We start from the raw sequence: 19771 nt of genomic DNA, 5'->3' as shown, positions 1-19771 counted from the left end.
AGTCTTAGTCCGTTGGGTTCAATGTTGAGTTGGCCCACCCTTTGCAGCTATAACAGCTTCAACTCTTCTGGGAAGGCCGTCCACAAGGCTTAGGAATGTGTCTATGGGAATGTTTGACCATTCCTCCAAAAGCGCATTTGTGAGGTCAGGCACTGATGTTGGATGAGAAGGCCTGGCTTACAGTCTCCGCTCTAACTCATCCCAAAGGTGTTGCACTTACAGTGCACAGACAATTTGCCTTTAGTAAATCAACCTAATAGGCCAACATGAGGGTGCATTTAGAGGCAGAAAAAAAGCCAGACGCCCCTAACAGCAGCATTAAAAATGTCCAGTGTGCATGAGGCCTTAATATTATTCGTAATAGTTAAATATGGGGAGCAAGAAGTTAGATTGGAAGGAGTTAACTTCTAATAGACTAGAAGGGGAAGAAGAAGTTAAAGTGTTACTAAAACCACAACAGTAAAATCGGTCTGTAAATGCAGTAAAGCATGCTTGTTATATTCACTGTGGAAGCTAAGGGGTTAATCCTCCGCATTGTGTAAAAAGGCTGTGTGATCCTGTTTTCTCTGATCCTCCTCTTCTTTAACTGACTCCAACCCACCTCCTGATAGAACAGAGCATAGGGGACAGGCTGCACATGATCAGTTTGGTTTGTATTGCTAGAGATTTTTTTTTTCTTGCAAGAGTGCATGTGATCAGCACATGTCCAGACAGAGGATCAGGGGAAAATGAAAACTCCTCCTACAAACTTTAACTAGACACTCATACAAGTCACAAGACTACTCTAACTACTGATGAAAAAAGGTATTTAGCAGTTTATATTTACTAAAACTATTGCATTTCCATGTTCTGTGTACTGTGGGAGACCAGATATAGTTAATGCAGGGTCTTGGGTTTAGTAACACTTTAATTAGAGCCGATTAGGGTTGGCTAACTGTAAATAAAGAGGTGTTACTTTATCTATGAAAAAAAACCCTTTGCTTTTAACTGATGTCATATGCATTGTCCTTTGATTTGCACATGATTAAATCTGAGTAAAAACAATGTAGCAATAATTTTGTCACGTATTTCTCAGTAAAGCCTCCAAACACTGTTTGGAGAGCTACTTTTTACACAGCAGTGGCTGCAGCCACTCCTGTAGTGCAGTGCATTGTCACTGAGGTTGGATTTGCTGGCAACATTGGCCAGGGAGTGGTGGTAGGGAAAGAGGAACAGGTTGTAGGAGATACACCCTAGGAACCCTAATATTTTTAGAGCATATCTTCTATGCCCAAGATCCAGAAGAAAAACTATTTATTAGTAGTAAAAAGGGGTATATATAAACAGCATCATCACTTACAAAAACACGCACCTGTACATATTTAGAATAGCTAATTATATTTTAAAGTGTCCATTGACCTAAAATTTAAAAGCTAGGGACTACAGTCCTCTGTCCCGCACATTTGTATTTTGTATATGTGAAAGGAGTTCAAAATTCTCGGTGATCCTGCCAGTCTCTATGTGAAGGAAGGTTGTCTTGTTCCCAGTGAATGGCTGTTTAGGGAGGCGTGTTATCACAAGTCTTGGCCTTTGGAGGACAGGCAGGCAAAGCTCCCAGCACAGCTAGAAAATGGACCACATTGGATGTGCTCTCATACCTAGGGTAGTCAATTTAAAATAGGAAAGCAGCGGGACTGGCAGGTACATCAGGTATTTCACACAAAGGAAGAGATACAAAGAGAACAGGATAGGTTTTTAAAAAAGTGCATGGTACAATAAACACATATCAGGAACATGAACTGTTGAGGTAACATACTCTTTAAGGCAGGGGGTAGGCAACCTTAAAGGGGTGGTTATCGACCTGAACAACATGGGAGAAGTCAAAGATCACAGTGGCACAGTGTCCCCTCCTCACACCTGATCTAAACCTCTAATTGCTGTACTACTGTGTCGAAATTGCATGTATTGCATGGCAATTATGGGTTTAAAATCAGGTAGTGAGGAAGCAACATAATCACCTCCTCACCACCTGTCAACACACACTCGGATCGCTTTTCAGACGAGCAGCAGTGCTTGCTGCACTTGTGAATAAGCCCTTAGTTGCATGCAAAATCGGCACCCTTAGGGCGCATTAACATGTAAAGTTTGGGGATGGTAAAACAGCAGGATATAATAGAAGCCAATGGCTAAGTGCAGAGCCTGCAGGAAAGCTGCAGGTACACTGCACCCGCAGTGTGGGTAAACCGCAGTGTATCAGTGTGAAAGCAGCCCTATACTATTATGCCCGGTGTATTGCTTCACACCGACCTGAAGATCTCTTCTTTCCTGCTGCTGGCACCACTCTGGAGACTTCTAGCCATAATAAGAGGTGGAGTGCGGTTGGTATTACTCCGCATGGGACAGAAGCCAGCACTACAGGGAAGGCATTGTTTTATGCTCCCTACTACAGCTCCAACTTTGCAAATAGTAACTCTGCATTGAACTCTGTTTGATGCTTTGTGATGGCGAGGCAGCAAGCCAAGACCGCGATCTACCAGTCACCTGGCCGCAATCTACTGGTAGCGATCTACAGGTTGCTGACCCCCACTTTAAAGACTTGTTCACACTGTAGCTCTGCAGTAACATATGGGTGCATTTTATATGCGTCAGCATGTTGGGATGCCATTAACCATGACACTTCAGTACACCAAGTGAATGCACTAAGGGAACGTTCTGCCTTACTGTGCATTGTGGTATGCTTTGTTGCAACAAATGGTGAGTGTCCATTTTGTTTTGGACATGAATTTTGCCATAATGTATTGCGCTTTAATGTGCACAAAACACATGGTAGCGAAACACATCTGAATACTGGGGTGTGAATGGGTCCTGAATCTTTCCAGTATAAATGTTTAGGGCATAATTACCCTTTTCAGATTTAGACGCTCCAGAGCAAGGAGGGCTAGAACTCCAGTGGTAAAACGGAAACTTCTATCTTCATACAGTAAAACCTTGGTTTGAGAGCGTTTTGCAAGACAAGCAAAATGTTTAAATAAATTTTGACTTCATATACAAGTGATGTCTTATATCAAGTAGTGTCATGTCACAACTGAGTATAAAATAGAAGAGAGACACCTCTTAAGTGTAGCAATATGGTTAAATTTAATAAAGGTACAACATATAGCAACATATTGCTACACTTAGAGGCGCCTCTTTTCCCTTTTTATGCTCTGGAGCTCCTGATGGATTTTGCTTCTAATCCCCTTGTGGAGGCTTCCATTTGTGGATGGACATTTTATGGTTACACAACCTGGTCACATTGCTATAATCTTTTTATATGGGCTATAAACTGAAGGACCTTTGAATAAATGGTTGTGGAACAAATCATTTGAGTTTTCATGATTTCTTATAGGGAAATTCGCTTTGATATACAAGTGCTTTGGATTACAAGCATGTTTCTGGAACTAATTATGCTCGTAATCCAAGGTTTTACTGTATTATCAATAAGATAAAATGGCTATTCATTATAGTATCCATGCATGCAGTTTAGGTAACTGTATCTAATTACTTCTGTAACATTTCACAGGTATTTAAGCCCAGTTTACATCAAAACTTTTTTTTTATGTGGGCTCTCTCCACATTGAGATCTTTTATAGCTTCCTAAAGGACAAGCAAGTAATGGGAAATCTCTCTAGTAAGGCTACCAACTGCAACAAAACACTTTGCTTTCAGTAAAATAGACAAGGTTAGAACCTCTGTCAAGTTATTATTAATGTCTGTGTCTCATTGTCCTGCGGTCACAGGTACAGGACGTGAAGTAAAAAATCCCCAGTGGGGTCAAAGACAGCAAGTAGAACCTACAGAAGTATTTACTCTTAAGTCTATCCAAACTGAAAGAAAAAACTAGGGTCGGGAGTTGGGTTTTAAGCTACAATTCTTCCTTTTTAGAAATTTGGGAATGATCAAGTAAATTATATATTATTATTAGGTAATTATTAAAACTGAAAATATTCACCGTAGCAAATGCATGCAGGAAAAGTATACATGCTAGATGGAAGCAAGATTTTCAGTAGCAGGCCATCAAAAGCACTGAAAATTCTTTTTGAGATTACGTAACAGAATGAATACAAATGGCGGTTAAACCGGTTTTCCAGTGACTTGTTCTCACTTAACATTTTATGATTTCTTATTGAATTCTTCTGTATTTCTACATAAAGCCTCTTTTAGTATCCTGAGCTGAACTATAAGAGCCTCCACACCAAGCCATTATGTTTCACTGCATTATTTAGTACCATTAAGAATACTCACATTGTATCAAGATATAAAGCTTGGTTCTTCCGAGGAGTTAGAAGTACCACTATGAAAATAGTCATGAGAAATAGTGCTAGGACAGCTCCAATTATTGCCACAGCGGCGGCTAAAGATGTTGTGTCTTTCAATGGGTAATCTGTAAATGAACATGCTTAACATTAAAAGCATAAACATTGCACTTTGTGAAGATCTGTGAAATCAAGCATAAAAAAATCAATATAGATTTTTAAAACCATGCTATAAATACATGCAAAATCTGCAGAGTTGTGCACAAATCCACAATATGCGTTCCCCCTGGCAACATAAATAACCACAATAATGATTTGTTGTTAGAATACAGATTGCACACCTTCAGCAAAGAAAGAAAGGACTTCATCAGTATTTCTATTACAAGGTTTTTTTTTTTTTAAAGGTGTGCTGGTCATAATTGTGCCATATGCATATCGCCATCTACTGTCTGAAAGGGAGAAACAAAATCTGATTATGTTGGCAGGAGTTGCAAGGGAAGTAAAAACGCAGTAGATCTATGCACTGCCAAAACAATAGGCGGGCAATTTATCAAAACTGGGGCAGACAGAATCTGGAGCAGCTGTGCATGGCAACTAATCAGCTTGTTCAGATAAGCTTGCAAAAAGAAAGCTAGAAGCTGATTGGTTGCCATGCACAACTGCATCTGATTGTGGCTGTTCCGGTTTTGATAAATTCCCACAAATTATTATTTTTTTTTAATTTCAGGTACTTTAATAGCGCCGTCAATTTACGCATCGCTTTACATATACATTGTACATTCACATCAGTCCCTACCCTCAAGGAGCTTACACTTTGAAGACCCTAACTCACATTCATACATACTAGGGACAATTCAGACAGGATCCAATTAACCTACCAGCATGTCTTTGGAGTGTGGGAAGAAACCGGAGTACCCGGAGGAAACCCACGCAGGCACAGGGAGAACATGTAAACTCCAGGCAGTTAGTGTGGTGGTTGGGATTCGAACCAGCAACACTCCTTACTGCTAGGCGAAAGTGCTATCCACTACACCACTGTGGCGCCCCCTGAGTTTTCACACAGAGTCACTGTTGTTTCCTTAAAAGTGCACTGAAATTTTGATAAGTGGACAGCTTAGAAATAAATAATTCTTCCACTTACTGGTCTGCAGTGGCAGAGGATGAAATACAGTATGTTAGACCGTAAGCTCTAACGAGCAGGGCCCTCTGATTCCTCCTGTATTGAATTGTATTGTATTGTACTGTCTGCCCTCATGTTGTAAAGCACTGAGCAAACTGTTGGTGCTATATAAATCCTGTATAATAATAATGTTAATGCAATGTACACTTGCATTACTAAAACTGGAGAATGAAAATCCTGGTGCAGCTGAGAATGGTAGCCAATCAGCTTCTAACTTCAACTTGATGTTGATGAGGGATGAATGGAGGAACCAGGGAAGTCAAAATATAAAGAGGTTAAACTTCAGCTTCAGATACACATTGGTACCCTGGAACACAATCCCATGTCAAGGTTGTTTTAAAATGAAAAAAAAAAAAAGACCACCCTGCTGATCACATAAATAATTTGGTTTGGATCAATTATTCAGCAACAAAAGTGGAACATTGAAACCTAAAGAGAGTAAGGCTACAAAGATGATAAAGTTATATATTCCCTTACACAGCCCATTTTGCCATCATAGTTATACCAGAACTAGAAAAGAGTGGTTCTCATATCTATAAACATGGTTGTGCACCCCTTAAATAAATGGTATAGCCATCTCAGAAGAATGGCTTATATATCTCTCAGCAGAACAATGTATACAATAACATAATAGCAGCAGTTTTAATCTATCATTAAAAAACAGGTGTTTTTCAATACAGAGTGTTATCATTTGATAACAGACATTAATATGAATAGATATTATTTATGTTTTATAGATTTTAATTCCAAACAAATATAGAAAATTGTATTCTTCTAGTGCTAATTTTCTAAAAAAAAAATAGCTCAATCCCTGATTTTTAAAGTGACACTCTCTCCTTGCTCATTTATGGCAAAGTGATTGTCTTTGTAAAAGGGCCAACCTGATACTCACTCACTACTAGGGATGAGCCGAACACCCCCCGGTTCGGTTCGCAGCAGAACATGTGAACAGGCAAAAATATTGTTCGAACACGCGAACACTGTTAAAGTCTATGGGACATGAACACGAAAAATCAAAAGTTCTAATTTTAAAGGCTTATATGCAAGTTATTGTCTTAAAAAGTGTTTGGGGACCTGGGTCCTGCCCCAAGAGACATGTATCAATGCAAAAAAAGTTTTAAAAACGGCTGTTTTTTTCGGGAGCAGTGATTTTAATAATGCTTAAAGTGTAATAAAAGTGTAATATTCCTTTAAATTTCGTACCTGGGGGGTCTCTATAGTATGCCCGTAAAGTGGCGCATGTTTCCCGTGTTTAGAACAGTCTGAGAACAAAATGACATTTCTAAAGGAAAAAAAGTCATTTAAAAGTACTCGCGGCTATAATGAATTGTCGGTCGGTTTTACACATAAAAGTTCATTGATAAAAACGGCATGGGATTCCCCTACAGGGGAACCCTGAACTAAAATTTAAAAGAAAATGCGTGGGGGTCCCCCCAAATTCCATATCAGGTCCTTCAGGTCTGGTATGGATTTTAAGGGGAACCCCGCGCAAAAATTTTAAAAAAAAATGGCGTGGGGTCCCCCAAAAATCCATACCAGACCCTTATCTGAGCATGCAACCTGGCAGGCCACAGGAAAAGAGGGGGGGGACGAGAGAGCGCCCCCCCTCCTGAACTGTACCAGGCCACATGCACTCAACATTGGGAGGGTGCTTTGGGGTAGCCCGGTGGTTGTGGGGGTCTGCGGGCGGGGGGGCTTATCGGAAACTGGAAGCCCCCTTTAACAAGGGGAGCCCTAGATCCCGGCCCCCCGTGTGAAGTGGTAACGGGGTACAAATTACCCCTACAATTTCACAAAAAATATGTGAGAATGCTAAAAAAAAAGACAATACATGCCTTGGGACAAGTCCTTGCGGCTTTTTTTTTTTAATTCTTTTTCGGTCCGCCGGAGCGAGAGAAGAAGAAGAACGACAGACCGAAAAAGAAAAAAAAGCAGCAAGCCGCCTACAATTTGCCTCTGTAATGACTGGCATCTCAATTTTACCCGCCGTAATGACTGGCCTCTCAGGTGACAATTCACATCCCTATGGCTTTCCCGTAGAGTCAGAGGGGGCAGGGCTTCCCGGTTTGCCCCCTCTGACGCACAGAGACATCCCTATGGCTTTCCCGTAGCGCCAGAGGGGGCGGGGTCACTCGGTTAGGTAACCAAGTGACCCCGCTCACTCTGATGCTACAGGAAAGTCATAGGGATGTCCCTGTGCGTCAGAGAGGGGCGGTGTCACCCGGCAAAGTCATTGTGTGGCCCCCACCCTCAGTTATAAAAGAGCTGTCACCTGAGAGGCCAGTCATTAGGGCGGGTGCCTCCGATGGAGGCAGATCATAGGCAGCTTGCGGCTTTTTCTTTCCTTTTTCAGTCTGTCGGAGCGAGAGAAGAAGAACAAGACTTCGTGGGACAGTTTTATTTTTACATTTTTTTAATAAACGACTTGTCCCAAAGCGTGTATTGTCTTTTTTTTACCATTCTCACGCATTTTTTGTGAAATGGTAGGGGTACATTTGTACCTCGTTACCATTTCACACAGGGGAGGTGGGATCTGGGGGTCCCCTTGTTAAAGTGGGGTTCCATATTCCAATAAGCCCCACGCCCGCAGACCCCCACAACCACCAGGCAAGGGTTGTGGGGATGAGGCCCTTCTCCCAATGAACATGGGGACAAGGTGCTTTGGGGGGCTACCCCAAAACAACCTTCCTAATGTTGAGGGCATGTGGCCTGGTACGGTTCAGGAGGGGGGGTGCTCTCTCGTCTCCCCTCTTTTCCTGTGGCCTGCCAGGTTGCGTGCTCGGATAATGGTCTGGTATGGATTTTGAGGGGGACCCCCAAGCCATTTTTTTTTTAAATTTTGGCGAGCGGTTTCCCTTAATAGCCATACCAGACCTGAAGGGCCTGGTATGGAATTTGGGGGGACCCCCACGCATTTTTTTTTTAATTTTGGTTCGGGGTTCTCCTGTGGGGGAATCCCATGCTGTTTTTATCGTTGAACTTTTATGTGTATTGCTGGGACCGACAATTCATTATAGCTGCGAGTACTTTTAAATGACTTTTTTTCCTTTAGAAATGTCATTTTGTTCTCGGACTGTTCTAAACACGGAAAAAATGCGCCACTTTACAGGCCTACTATAGACACCCCCCCCAGGGTACGAAATTTAAAGGAATTTTATACTTTTATTGTTTCACTTTAAGCATTATTAAAATCACTGCTCCCAAAAAAACGGCCGTTTTTAAAACTTTTTTTGCATTGATACATGTTCCCTGGGGCAGGACCCAGGTCCCCAAATACTTTTTATGACAATACCATGTATATAAGCCTTTAAAATGAGCAATTTTGATTTCTCCCATAGACTTTTAAAGGGTGTTCCATGGCTTTCGAATTTGCCGCGAACACCCCAAATTGTTCGCTATTCGGCGAAAAGGTGAACACCTGATGTTCGAGCCCATCCCTACTCACTACCAGTTTTCCCCTGTTGCACCTGCCAGTGACAATGCCCTGTGCTTTTGCATATAGGGGAAAATGTGACTTCCTCCTATGTGTCAGTGCTCAGGTCCAGCAGCCAATCACTATGTCCTAGCACTGTCACCTGACCGAAAAAGTGATGTTAATCCCAGGTAACAAGCAATTGTGTAACAAGTTTTAAAATGACTTGCTAAGCTATTTTGCTAGACTTGCCAGGCTTCACAAGTTTATTGCACAATTTTAGCAAGTCCGCATTGCATGACTCCAGATCAACTTTCTTTGCAAACATTCTGCAAATTCTGGTTCAGTTATGTTGTGCAATACTCATCCCACCACAGGGGTCACTGTGGCTGAATTTCATGCCGGACTATTGTTAGCATCTTGCCGGACACTGGCAAAAAATTTGAACAGACCTGGGAACTGTGGGCTACCTACAGTATGTGCATGCCTCTTTGGTGTGTTAGCTTATTATTTCTTTTTAGTTTTGGGGAATATTTTATTCCCTTTTTGACGCTTGTCCAGACCACTTCCTTTTGCTCTTTTTTCTTTTTCTTGTCCTTTGTCTTTTCTTCCAATTTTCTTCTATTGTATGTTTGCCTACCCTGGAGTTTGATATTCTAGGTCCCCACGTGTCCAGCATTTTGATATTGGGGTAGTCGTCATTGGGTATGTACTCAACTTCCTGGTGCATCAGAACTCTGAACCCTGCATACATTGATGTTACCTTTATTGTTTTGAGATTGGTAATGTGGGTATTATTATTTTGTGCATTGCATTAGTTTTCTCTATTTGTTCTGCTGACGGCGAGACTTTTGCATTGACGCTTGTTTTATTATTTGTAAAATCTTTAAAAAATACTTTGAAAGTAAAAATAAATACATACAATCTGTGTCTGGGATTTGTATTTCCATTCATATAGTATTTTGATCCAGTAGATTCTGGACTTCTCTGCAGACTATACTGCAGTTAAATCAGCTTTTTTCAATGGCCAGGCACCCTGTGGTGCCTACAGGTTTCTTCAGGGGTGCCTTGGCAAAATGCCTAACAATTGCCCAAAAATTGTATACAAGCCAGTGGGTGGATTTGGCTTGCCTTTTAGTTACACAAAGCCACAGGTTTTCATTGTGCACCATGTCACGTCTACCCCAATGCAGGTGGTAATACACTATAGCTAGTTACTGTGTGCTTCACCTATAGCAGCCCCCTTTGCCTTAAGGCAAGCAGGCCTACCGGTACTTTCCCACAGGACTTATACACAATGCTATAGTGCCTGGCCACCATGCCAAGGCAGATGCGAACTGAGCAAAGAAGATACTTGCAGTTTAGCAGACAGATAGCGTGATAAAAGGCAGGCCGAGTTCAGGGATTAGTCCAATATCCTATCCAAGTCATACGCAGGGAAATCCAAACTAGCAAAACAGGGCAGACAAATGGGGGGCTCGATCAGGAATAATGCAGGTATCACTGTCTCTATCACAAGCAAGGGACAGAGCGTTTGGCTTGCTTATAACAGGTGACTGACCATATTAATTAATTGCAGGTGAACACAGACAGGGAGAATGCAATGGCCAAAACCCAGATGCTGGAATGAAGAGCAGGAGCACTTAAGTGATCCTGACACACCATTACAACCTTCCAGCTGTCAGTGTCCTAACAACCAATGATGTCATCGGTTGATAGGAAGGATGTTGGGCACCTGCACAGCATCCTGGTTTTCCCTCTCCTGCACCTCTCCATCAGCACTGGGGAAAGGTAAATATTAGAAAACTGGTCAGCACCAGTGTGCAAAGGTGTGTTGGCTTATAAATCACCTCTAACATTGGGTGCCCTACATGTGTGGATGTTGCTGCATTATATTAGTTTTTTTTTACATTTTAGAATGGAGTACCTTGATATTGTGCAGAATATTAAATGGTGTCTTGACTGAAAAAGGTTGAGAAACACTGCTCTAGTCTAAACAGTGGTCATTTGACAACATATAGACAAAGAAATAGGCTATTCTCACAATGCATGGGGAACAAGTGGGCAACCATAACATAGTTAACAGTCATTTGTTACAATATATAGTTAAAATATAGGCAATCATTGTAATAAACCTGGCAATGAATGGGCAATCAAGTCAATATAGCAGAAACAAAAAGTTGTGACAATACATGGGCAACAAATAGGTAGTCATGCCAATATGCCGGTAATGAAATTACACAAGGGGTTGTAAAGTCATGATGTTTTTATCTTAACCACTTCCCGCCAGCCATATAGCAGACGTCTGGAAAGTCGTTTCATTATCCTGACTGGACGCCATATGACGTCCAGCAGGATAAGCCGCGATCGTGCGCCAGCGCGGTGATCATTGGTGTGGTGTGTCAGTCTGACACACTGCATCGCCGATCTGGGTAAAGAGCCTCTGGCATAGGCCCTTTACCATGTGATCAGCTGTGTCCATTCACAGCTGATCAGAGTGTAAACAGGAAAAGCCATTTATCAGCTTTTCCTCCAATTGCACTATCAGGCGCGAGTAGAAGAGAGCTGATCGGCTGCTCTCCTGATGGGGGGGGGATTATCAGTGCAGCCCACCCCAGGATGCCCACCAGGGATGCCCACCCATGACCACCAGGGATGCCAATCAGTGCACATTAGAGGTGCCAATCAGTGCCCATCAGTAATGCCTGCCAGTGCATCCTCATCAGTGCTGCCTATCAGTGCCACCTATAAGTACCCATCAGTGCAGCCTTTCAGTGCCCAGCAGTGTCGCCTACCAGTGCCACCTATGCGTGCCTATCAGTGCCTCATATCAGTGTCCATCATCAGTGCTGCCTTATCAGTGCCCGTCAGTGTAGGAGAAAACTTATTTACAAAATTGTATAACAGAAACAAAGAAAAACCTTGTTTTAGCAAAAAAAATAAAAACCCCAGTGGTGATCAAATACTTCCAAAAGAAAGGTCTATTTGTGGGAACAAAATTATAAAAATTTAGTTTGGGTACAGTGTTGCATGACTGCGCAATTGCCATTTAAAATGTGACAGCGCTGAAAGCTAAAAATTGGCCTGGGCAGGAAGGGGGGAAGTGCCCTGTATTGAAGTAAACGCATTCTATGTATTAAGATAAAACGCCTTCTGTGTGCAGCAGCCCCCCTTAATACATACCTGAGCCCCATTTCTGTCCAGCGATGTCCACGTGTGTCTCGGGCATCCGAGACTCTCCCTCCTGATTGGCTGAGACGCAGCAGCGGCGCCACTGGCTCCTGCTGCTGTCAAAGTGAGTTAGGCAATCAGGAGGTGGAGGGGGTGGGGTTGGGCCACGGCTCCATGTCTGAATAGACACAGGGAGCTGTGACTCGGCTCAGGTGCCCCCATAGCAAGCTGCTTGCTGTGGGCGCACTCGACAGGAAGGAGGGGCCAGGAGCACAGAAGAGGGACCCAAGAAGAAGAGGATCTGGACTGCTCTGTGCAATTCCACTGCACAAAGCAGATAAGTATAACATGTTTGTTATTTTTATAGAAAAAAAAGAGACTTTACAATCACTTTAATAGTGTATACACCCAGAGTCCATTCTGTGGAAATCCAAAGGGGCATTAGAAATATTGAGCTCCAGTCACAAAGCGTTAGCTACCACGTTAGGATCTGCGGTAAAATACCTCTTCACGTTTAAAATTTTTGCAAGTCACTAAAAAACGCTACTTAAATACTGCATGAGCTACTATTTTTCAAAGTAATGCTGTATTTTAGTAATGAAAGCTAGTGTTAGTGAAAAGCTAGTTGTTAAGGAGCGGGAGGTTGCCACGTCCTTAGAAACCATGAGTCAGCGGCTACAGCCGCCAGCAGTAATCACATGTAAAAAGAAATCTGACAGGCTACTGGGTACAATCAGCTTGCCAATAGATGGATCGAATCTCGGCCAGTCCCTGCTGAACTGGCGAAATTTTAAACCATGCATTGCAGGCTTAAATGAAAATAAACATGCACTACTCCTTTAGTAAATCAACCCCACCATGTGTGTGAAGAAGTTTGCTCAATAATGCTGAGAGTAAGAACCTATGTATCTGAAATAGTTTGGGGACTATTATGGGCACTTCAGACAAAAAACAGGAAAAAAAAAAGTACAAATTTTATTTATATATCAATATAAGAACATTCTAAAAAGGGAATGGCTTGTAGATATGAATGTACAAGCACAAGTCTGCTGAAATCTTCCAACAATCCAAGGGATGAGACATCCAACGAATTTCAACAATATAGGTTTAGTCATCTTTAGGATGCTCATAAAATACATATGAAGATATTTTCTACAACACAAAAAGGAGTAATGAACAACAGTTATAGACACACATGTATAGGCATATATATATGATGCATACTGACATGGACTTTCACTGTATTGTTCATTTAAGCACAAGAGACTCCATTTTGTTCACGCTGTTGAAATGTGTTCTATAACCTTCACCTAACACACAGATACATCTTCTGCTAGAAGCTCTCTGTCTCTACTCCCCCCTCCCCTCTCAAGGTTTTTCTTTTTCAATTGTTTTATTCGCTAGCTTTTAATAACATATTTCTATTTGTTAGTTTTTAATAACATCTCACACCACTCCTTTCTTATCTACGTATTAAAATAACATGGAGGTAAGCTGTCCTTAAGCTTGCTATATTTCTGCCTTTCCTATGTATCCTATCTGTCGGTTCTCAAGGAAACCAGACCACTCTCGGACCTTTCTGGTTGGGTAACGTGTGTGTGTGAATGTGTTTGTGTCCCCCTTCATGGGTTGGACTGTGTGTGGATAGGGAGAATCCTCTGCAGTTCCCTGCGTTGACTCCTTGTGGGCGACCTGGGTAAGAGGCGCATGGTAGGGTCAGATAAAACCCACAGATAAGAGAAGAGATGAAGAGGGTCTCTTTTTTTCCTCCACTTCAGTGAACACTTTTGAGAGACTATTTCAACTTGCCGTTCAAATTTTGTCCCTTCTCAATTTCACATCTTTGTGGCATCGATACAAAAGAAGAATTTATTTAGAAATTTTTATTTACTTTTATACAAAAACTACAAAATTTCCCCCCCTTTCTACCCTACTACTATCCCACTTCACCTCCCACTCCCCCCCCCCCTTTTCTCTCCTTTAGTTTGTTTCTTTCTTACCCCACTATTTTCTATCTTAAGGCCCTATGCCTTCCGACATCTTCTGCCAGTATTTATCTGAGGTTTTATATTTTTCCTACCCACCCCAAATACGATTATATTTATCTAATTGCCCTTTGTCCTTGCTGCTTATGAATTCCATTTTACTATAATAATCTATTAGTTTAAACCAATCTCTTAAGTCTGGTTTTTCACTATTTAACCACTTTTTTGGGATCAATCCCTTTGCAGCGTTCAAGGGTTTTGGCATCACTGTTTTCATGTATTGCTTCTTAGGAGTGTTGGAGTCATGAAACAAACATGTCTGTATGTTGTTATCTATCTTCTCACCCATTATTTCCTTTATACAACTGATTATTTCCAGCCAGAATTCTTTTATTTTCGGGCAATCCCACCATATATGTGCCATTGTGGCTCTTTGTCCACAATTTCTCCAACACCCTGGCAATCCATCTTGCTTAATTTTATGGATTCTCTCCGGCGTTAAGTACCACCTTACCAGGAATTTGTAGTTCATCTCAATGGTATTCATATCTCAAGCTTTTTTTCTCAAACAAAAAGGTTTTTATTTCAGCAAGAAGTTATTACATACATTTCCGGAACAGACATGTTAGAATATACAATAGTGGTACAATCAGACATGTAGATAACACATATTGTATCCCTTATCCCCCATACTTTCCCAATCAAGCATATCATAGTATTGCATCTCATCCATTAAACCTCCACCTGCACATCCTTATCTTCATCAATACAGAATATAATCGTTTATTCTTATTTATTGGAACAGTACAGTTATCGGTTTTTCTAAAATAAACGGTCCATCACTAGATCTACTGGCGCTAGTCCAGGGACTCCCAGCCACTGCGCCCAGAGTTTTTCGAATTTTTTGGAAGTTCCCCTATGTTGAAAAATAATTTTTTCCAAACGGATGGTGTTTCCCATTTGTTTAATCCACTCCTGTTTCGTGGGAGGGTCTTCAGATTTCCAATGCCTAAGAATTAGCATACGTGCCTGAAATAGAGTTCTATTAACGGCTTGCTTAAGGATATCACCTGTCAATAAGTCATCTATTATCCCTAATAGGCATGGTTTGGGGTCTAATGGTATCTGTACCTGAAAGACCATATTAATGGTATCCAGCACCTCTTTCCAATATAAATGAAGTTTAGGGCACCTCCATAGGAGGTGAATAAGATCTCCGTGCTCTCTACGACATCTTGTGCATGTGGGGTCTGTGCCAGCACCCATACGGGCAAGCCTAGCCGGTGTATAGTGTACCCTGGACAATATATACAACTGGGACAGTTTTTGAGCAGCATTCAATGAGCACAGGGGGACCGCCTGCAGAGCCTCGTCCCACTGTTCCTCTTCAAACGCGCCAACATCCTGCTCCCACCTGGTCATAACCTTCAATGGCGAGTCCCCCATAACCAAACCCAGAAGCATAGCGTAGCAGTCCGATATGAACCCTTTATATGTATCTATTTCTAGGAGGAAGTTAAAGACGGGCGCGGGTTCTAGGGTCCAGGTCTCTGGACCACCCTGGGCATCTATCGCATGTTTAAGTTGGTGGTAGTAAAAATTCATGGAAAGCGGTAGCCGAAAGGCCTCTCTAAGTTCCAGAAAGGATCTTAGCTTGCCATTTTGGAATATATGCGTCATGTGTGATACCCCATATTGCTTCCATTTCCTCCCATATGGTATTTTTGCTATTTCCATGTAGTGGTTATTTTCCCAGATTGGGCTATATTTAGTGTATCCTTGTACTTTCTGTAGCACCCTGGTCTTATTCCAAATCTTTTGCATAAGAGCATAAGTTGGAAAGAGTTTGTTGGATTTGTTGTAGTGCAACGCCTCTAGTCCTTCCAGGGGCTCACCCTTGACTGTAAAGCGAAGCAGCTGGGCTGAGGGGTCCCGCAGATTTAGTTCTATTTCCTGTGTAGGCCTCAGAACTCTGGTAATGTGCTGTAGCTGGGCAGCTAAGTAATATACCCAAGGATTAGGGAGCGCCAGTCCCCCGTCATCCTTGGGACGCTGGAGTTGCTCAAGTTTAATTCTGGGTGGTTTTGATAGCCATATAAAAGATCGGAAGAGTGAGTTAATAATTCTGAACTTTTTTAAAGTAATGACCATTGGGGAATTATGGAGAATATATAACAGTTGGGGCATAAGAATCATTTTTATTAGATTAATCCTACCTACTTGTGACAGCCTCAATTTGCTCCATACTTTGACTCGGTCGCGACAGCGATTAATAAGAGGGGTTAGGTTTAAGCTGACATATTCTAACACACGGGGAGTAACTTGTATGCCTAAGTATTTGAGAGATGTCGATACCGGGATGTCCATTATGTTGTCTTGAGAGGGGGGGAGCTCACGATCTAACAATAGAAGGGAGGACTTGGTCCAATTAATAATTAGACCCGAGTAGTACCCGAATCGGCCAATGACTCTCATTGCCTCCGACAGCGACACTGACGTATCACCAAGAAGCAGCATGGTGTCGTCAGCATACATGATAACTTTCTCATGAACATCTCCGTATCGAAACCCCCGGATCGATGGGTTACTGCGTATCACAGAAGCTAGGGGTTCTATGGCCAGGGCAAACAAGAGAGGAGACAGGGGGCAACCCTGTCTCGTACCTCTATATAAATTGAAAGGTGCAGAGATCCGACCCCCCTCTCTAATAACTGCCATCGGAGAAGAGTATAATAGTTGTACCCACTTAATGTAGTTGTCCCCAATCCCAAACTTCCTCATCACTGCCCATAAGTAATCCCATTCGACGCTATCAAACGCCTTATGGGCGTCCAGGGAAAGCAGGGCTCTATCTCCCATACTATCTGACTGGGATTGAATATTGAGAAAGAGTCTGCGCAGATTGATCGCAGTCGATTTCTGCGGCATAAAGCCGGATTGGTCTGAATGTATTATGGTGGATATGACCTTGTTCAGACGCAACGCCAGTACCTTGGCGAGGATCTTCACATCAGTTTGTAAAAGTGAGATCGGGCGATACGATCCCGGGTCTAGTGGGTCTTTGTTGGGTTTTAATATCAGGACTATGCTTGCTCTTGTCATTGACTGGGGGAGATCGCCACTTTGTTTTGCTGCATTAAATACCTTCAGCAGGTGTGGAAGTATAGATTCCCCATACTGTTTGTAAACCTCAATGGGGAGTCCATCGTCCCCCGGAGCTTTAGAGTTGGGGAACAGACTGGTCGCCACCTGTAGTTCCTCAACAGTAATGGGGTCATCTAGCTCATCACGAGAAGCTTCAGAAAGGCTGGGGAGCTGGATCTCATCTAAATATTCAATGAGTGATTCCTGTGAGTAAGTCTGTTTAGATTGGTACAGTGAGGAGTAAAATCTCACCAATTCCGTTAGGATCTGGTCTGGGCTATTGGTTAGTCCTCCCTGAGGAGAGCGTAATGCTCCAATCGATGGAGAGGTCTGGTGAGAGTGGGCAATAGTGGCTAGTAGACGACCAGTGTGCTCTCCCTCCTCATAATGTGCAGTTTTTTGAAAAAACCTCTTCCTCTCTGCAGTAGACGATGTGACCCTATATAGCGCCTCTTGCGCTGAAAGCCATGCATCCTTATTAACCTGAGTAGGGTCAGCAATAAATCGCTCCTCTAAGTCTACTGCCATATGTTCTATTCCCTCCCCATGAGCATGGGTCCTCCTTTTAACTGCTTGAATTTCAGCAATAAAAATGCTTCGAAGGACTGCCTTAAAGGCCTCCCATGATAGAGCTGATGGAGCCTCACTGGCATGAACCCGCCAGTATTCTGCAATGTGGAGTTCTATTTGCTCATGAGAAGGGAAGAGACTCAGCCAAAATGCATTCATCTTCCACGGAGCCTTAGCCGTCGTGGAAGGAGGACGCACCTCCAGAGTCACAATCAGTGGTGAATGGTCAGATACACTTCTGGTGGCATATGTCACTGTCGAAATGTAGCGAACCGCTACTTCCGAACACAAGCAGAGGTCAATCCGTGATAAAGAGGAGTGGCCCTTGGTAAAGCAGGAGAACTGACGCACCTCTGGATTCCCCGCTCTCCAAGGGTCCTTCCATCCCACCTCCCCCATAAACCTACTGAGTGCTGTAGCGCCCCCCCCCCCCTCCCCTTCGCCACTGGTGGGTGTTTGTCTAAAAGAGGATCAGTGTAGTTATTAAAGTCTCCGAGGGTATACAACGGGACCCCAGGGTACCTAACTTGATATGCCAACAGAGCTCTCACCACCTGGTTATTATACGGAGGAGGCACATACACAAAGGCTAATATACATTTGAGAGTAGATAATCTACACAAAAGAAATACATATCTCCCTTCTTGATCAATTTCGGAGTCGAGCTCCACGTATTCTATGGAACTATGCACCAATACACTCACACCACGAGAGTATGAGGTATGGGTAGAATGGTATGCCTTACCCACCCAACGAAAACCAATGCAAGACAATGAGTCCTTGGTGAGGTGGGTTTCCTGCAAGGCGCAGATGGCCGGAAGATGTTTCCGAAGCAACGATGATACCATAGTCCTCTTCAGGGGATCATGTAACCCTCTGACGTTCCATGAGAGCACAGTTACTGTAGTCATCTCACATTGAAGAAAAGGTGACTGGTAGCGGTAACACACTGCTTGCTTCCCCTATATTCACAAGAAGGAGACAGGAGGGCTTCCATGTGGCATCGAAGTGGGAATGTTGGGTAGGCGAGTATCCTGAAGGTGGGAAGGGGGGCCATGTCGTCACCCGCAGAGCTATGTAGCTTTACAGTTCCGGAATAAATCAGTACGTGTGAAAAAAACCTCAAGACGCACAACGGTGCGCCAAACAAACTTGGGGGCCTCTTCCGAGTCATATCTCAAGCTTGATTATATCCTGCTCCTATCATCCTGTCGACTTGCTGGTCTTCTAGTTTTACTTCGTTCTTTTTCCCACTTTTCTATAAAGGAGGGTCTTCCCTGTCCTCCCTGTCCTTCAAGGTCTGTCAATATTTCATAAACTTTCAAAACACCCTTTTTCAACGATGTTGATGTTGTACAGAGCTTTTCCAACTGATTTAGTCCCTCTCCGTCTCTAGACAAGTGTGATGATGTGTTAACTAAGTTATTCAATTGAAAAAATTCCCATTCACTCAACTTCCCACCAAATCTCTAATTCTTGTGCAGATTTAATCTTCCCCTTTGTAATAATATCTTTGATTTGTGGATTCTTTATTCCAAGTCTACAGAATATATCTTTTCCAGGTGTAAAAAAGTTTGTTCCCATGAGGGATATTAATGGTGAGTTGTATAACCATTTTTCCTTCCGGTGAAGTGCATCCCATATTTTAAATACATTTTTGGTCAATTTGTGAGAATCTGGATCTAGTGTTCTAAACTTATTTGCAATCCAAATATTTTTGTGAAGCGTGGTTCTACTAAAAGTGTTTTCTATTTCAACCCATTTTTTTTCTTTATTTTCTTTTGTCCATTCTATACCATACGTGCCAAGATTACTGCTTTATAATACCTAAAAATATCCGGAGCTGCCAACCCACCATGCTGTCTTTTCCTAGAAATTAGTGAAAATTTTATTCTTGGTTTTTTATTTTGCCAGATGTACTTTGACAGTATTTTTTGTATGATTTTGAAACATCTGGAATTTGTACATTACTTTTGGTAGTATCACCATTTTAAGCGTATTGATCCTTCCAATCCATGATATTGGTTGTGTACTC

The 19771-nt window shown here is 42.4% G+C and overlaps 1 protein-coding gene across 1 annotated transcript in view; it reads right to left on the bottom strand.

Annotated features, from left to right (window-relative positions):
* Positions 1 to 19771, bottom strand: part of NECTIN3 (nectin cell adhesion molecule 3) — a 210563-nt gene that overhangs the window by 8015 nt on the left and 182777 nt on the right. The window contains exon 6 of the mRNA XM_073616097.1: positions 4264 to 4402. Coding sequence (XP_073472198.1) covers positions 4264 to 4402 — 139 coding nt within the window. The remainder of the gene's footprint in view (positions 1 to 4263; positions 4403 to 19771) is intronic.

The sequence above is a fragment of the Aquarana catesbeiana genome, linkage group LG02 (genome assembly GCF_042186555.1).
Source record: "Aquarana catesbeiana isolate 2022-GZ linkage group LG02, ASM4218655v1, whole genome shotgun sequence".
In the NCBI taxonomy this organism is placed as follows: domain Eukaryota; kingdom Metazoa; phylum Chordata; class Amphibia; order Anura; family Ranidae; genus Aquarana; species Aquarana catesbeiana.
Note: the sequence above shows the minus strand (reverse complement) of the source record. Positions and strands in the feature narration are given on the sequence as shown.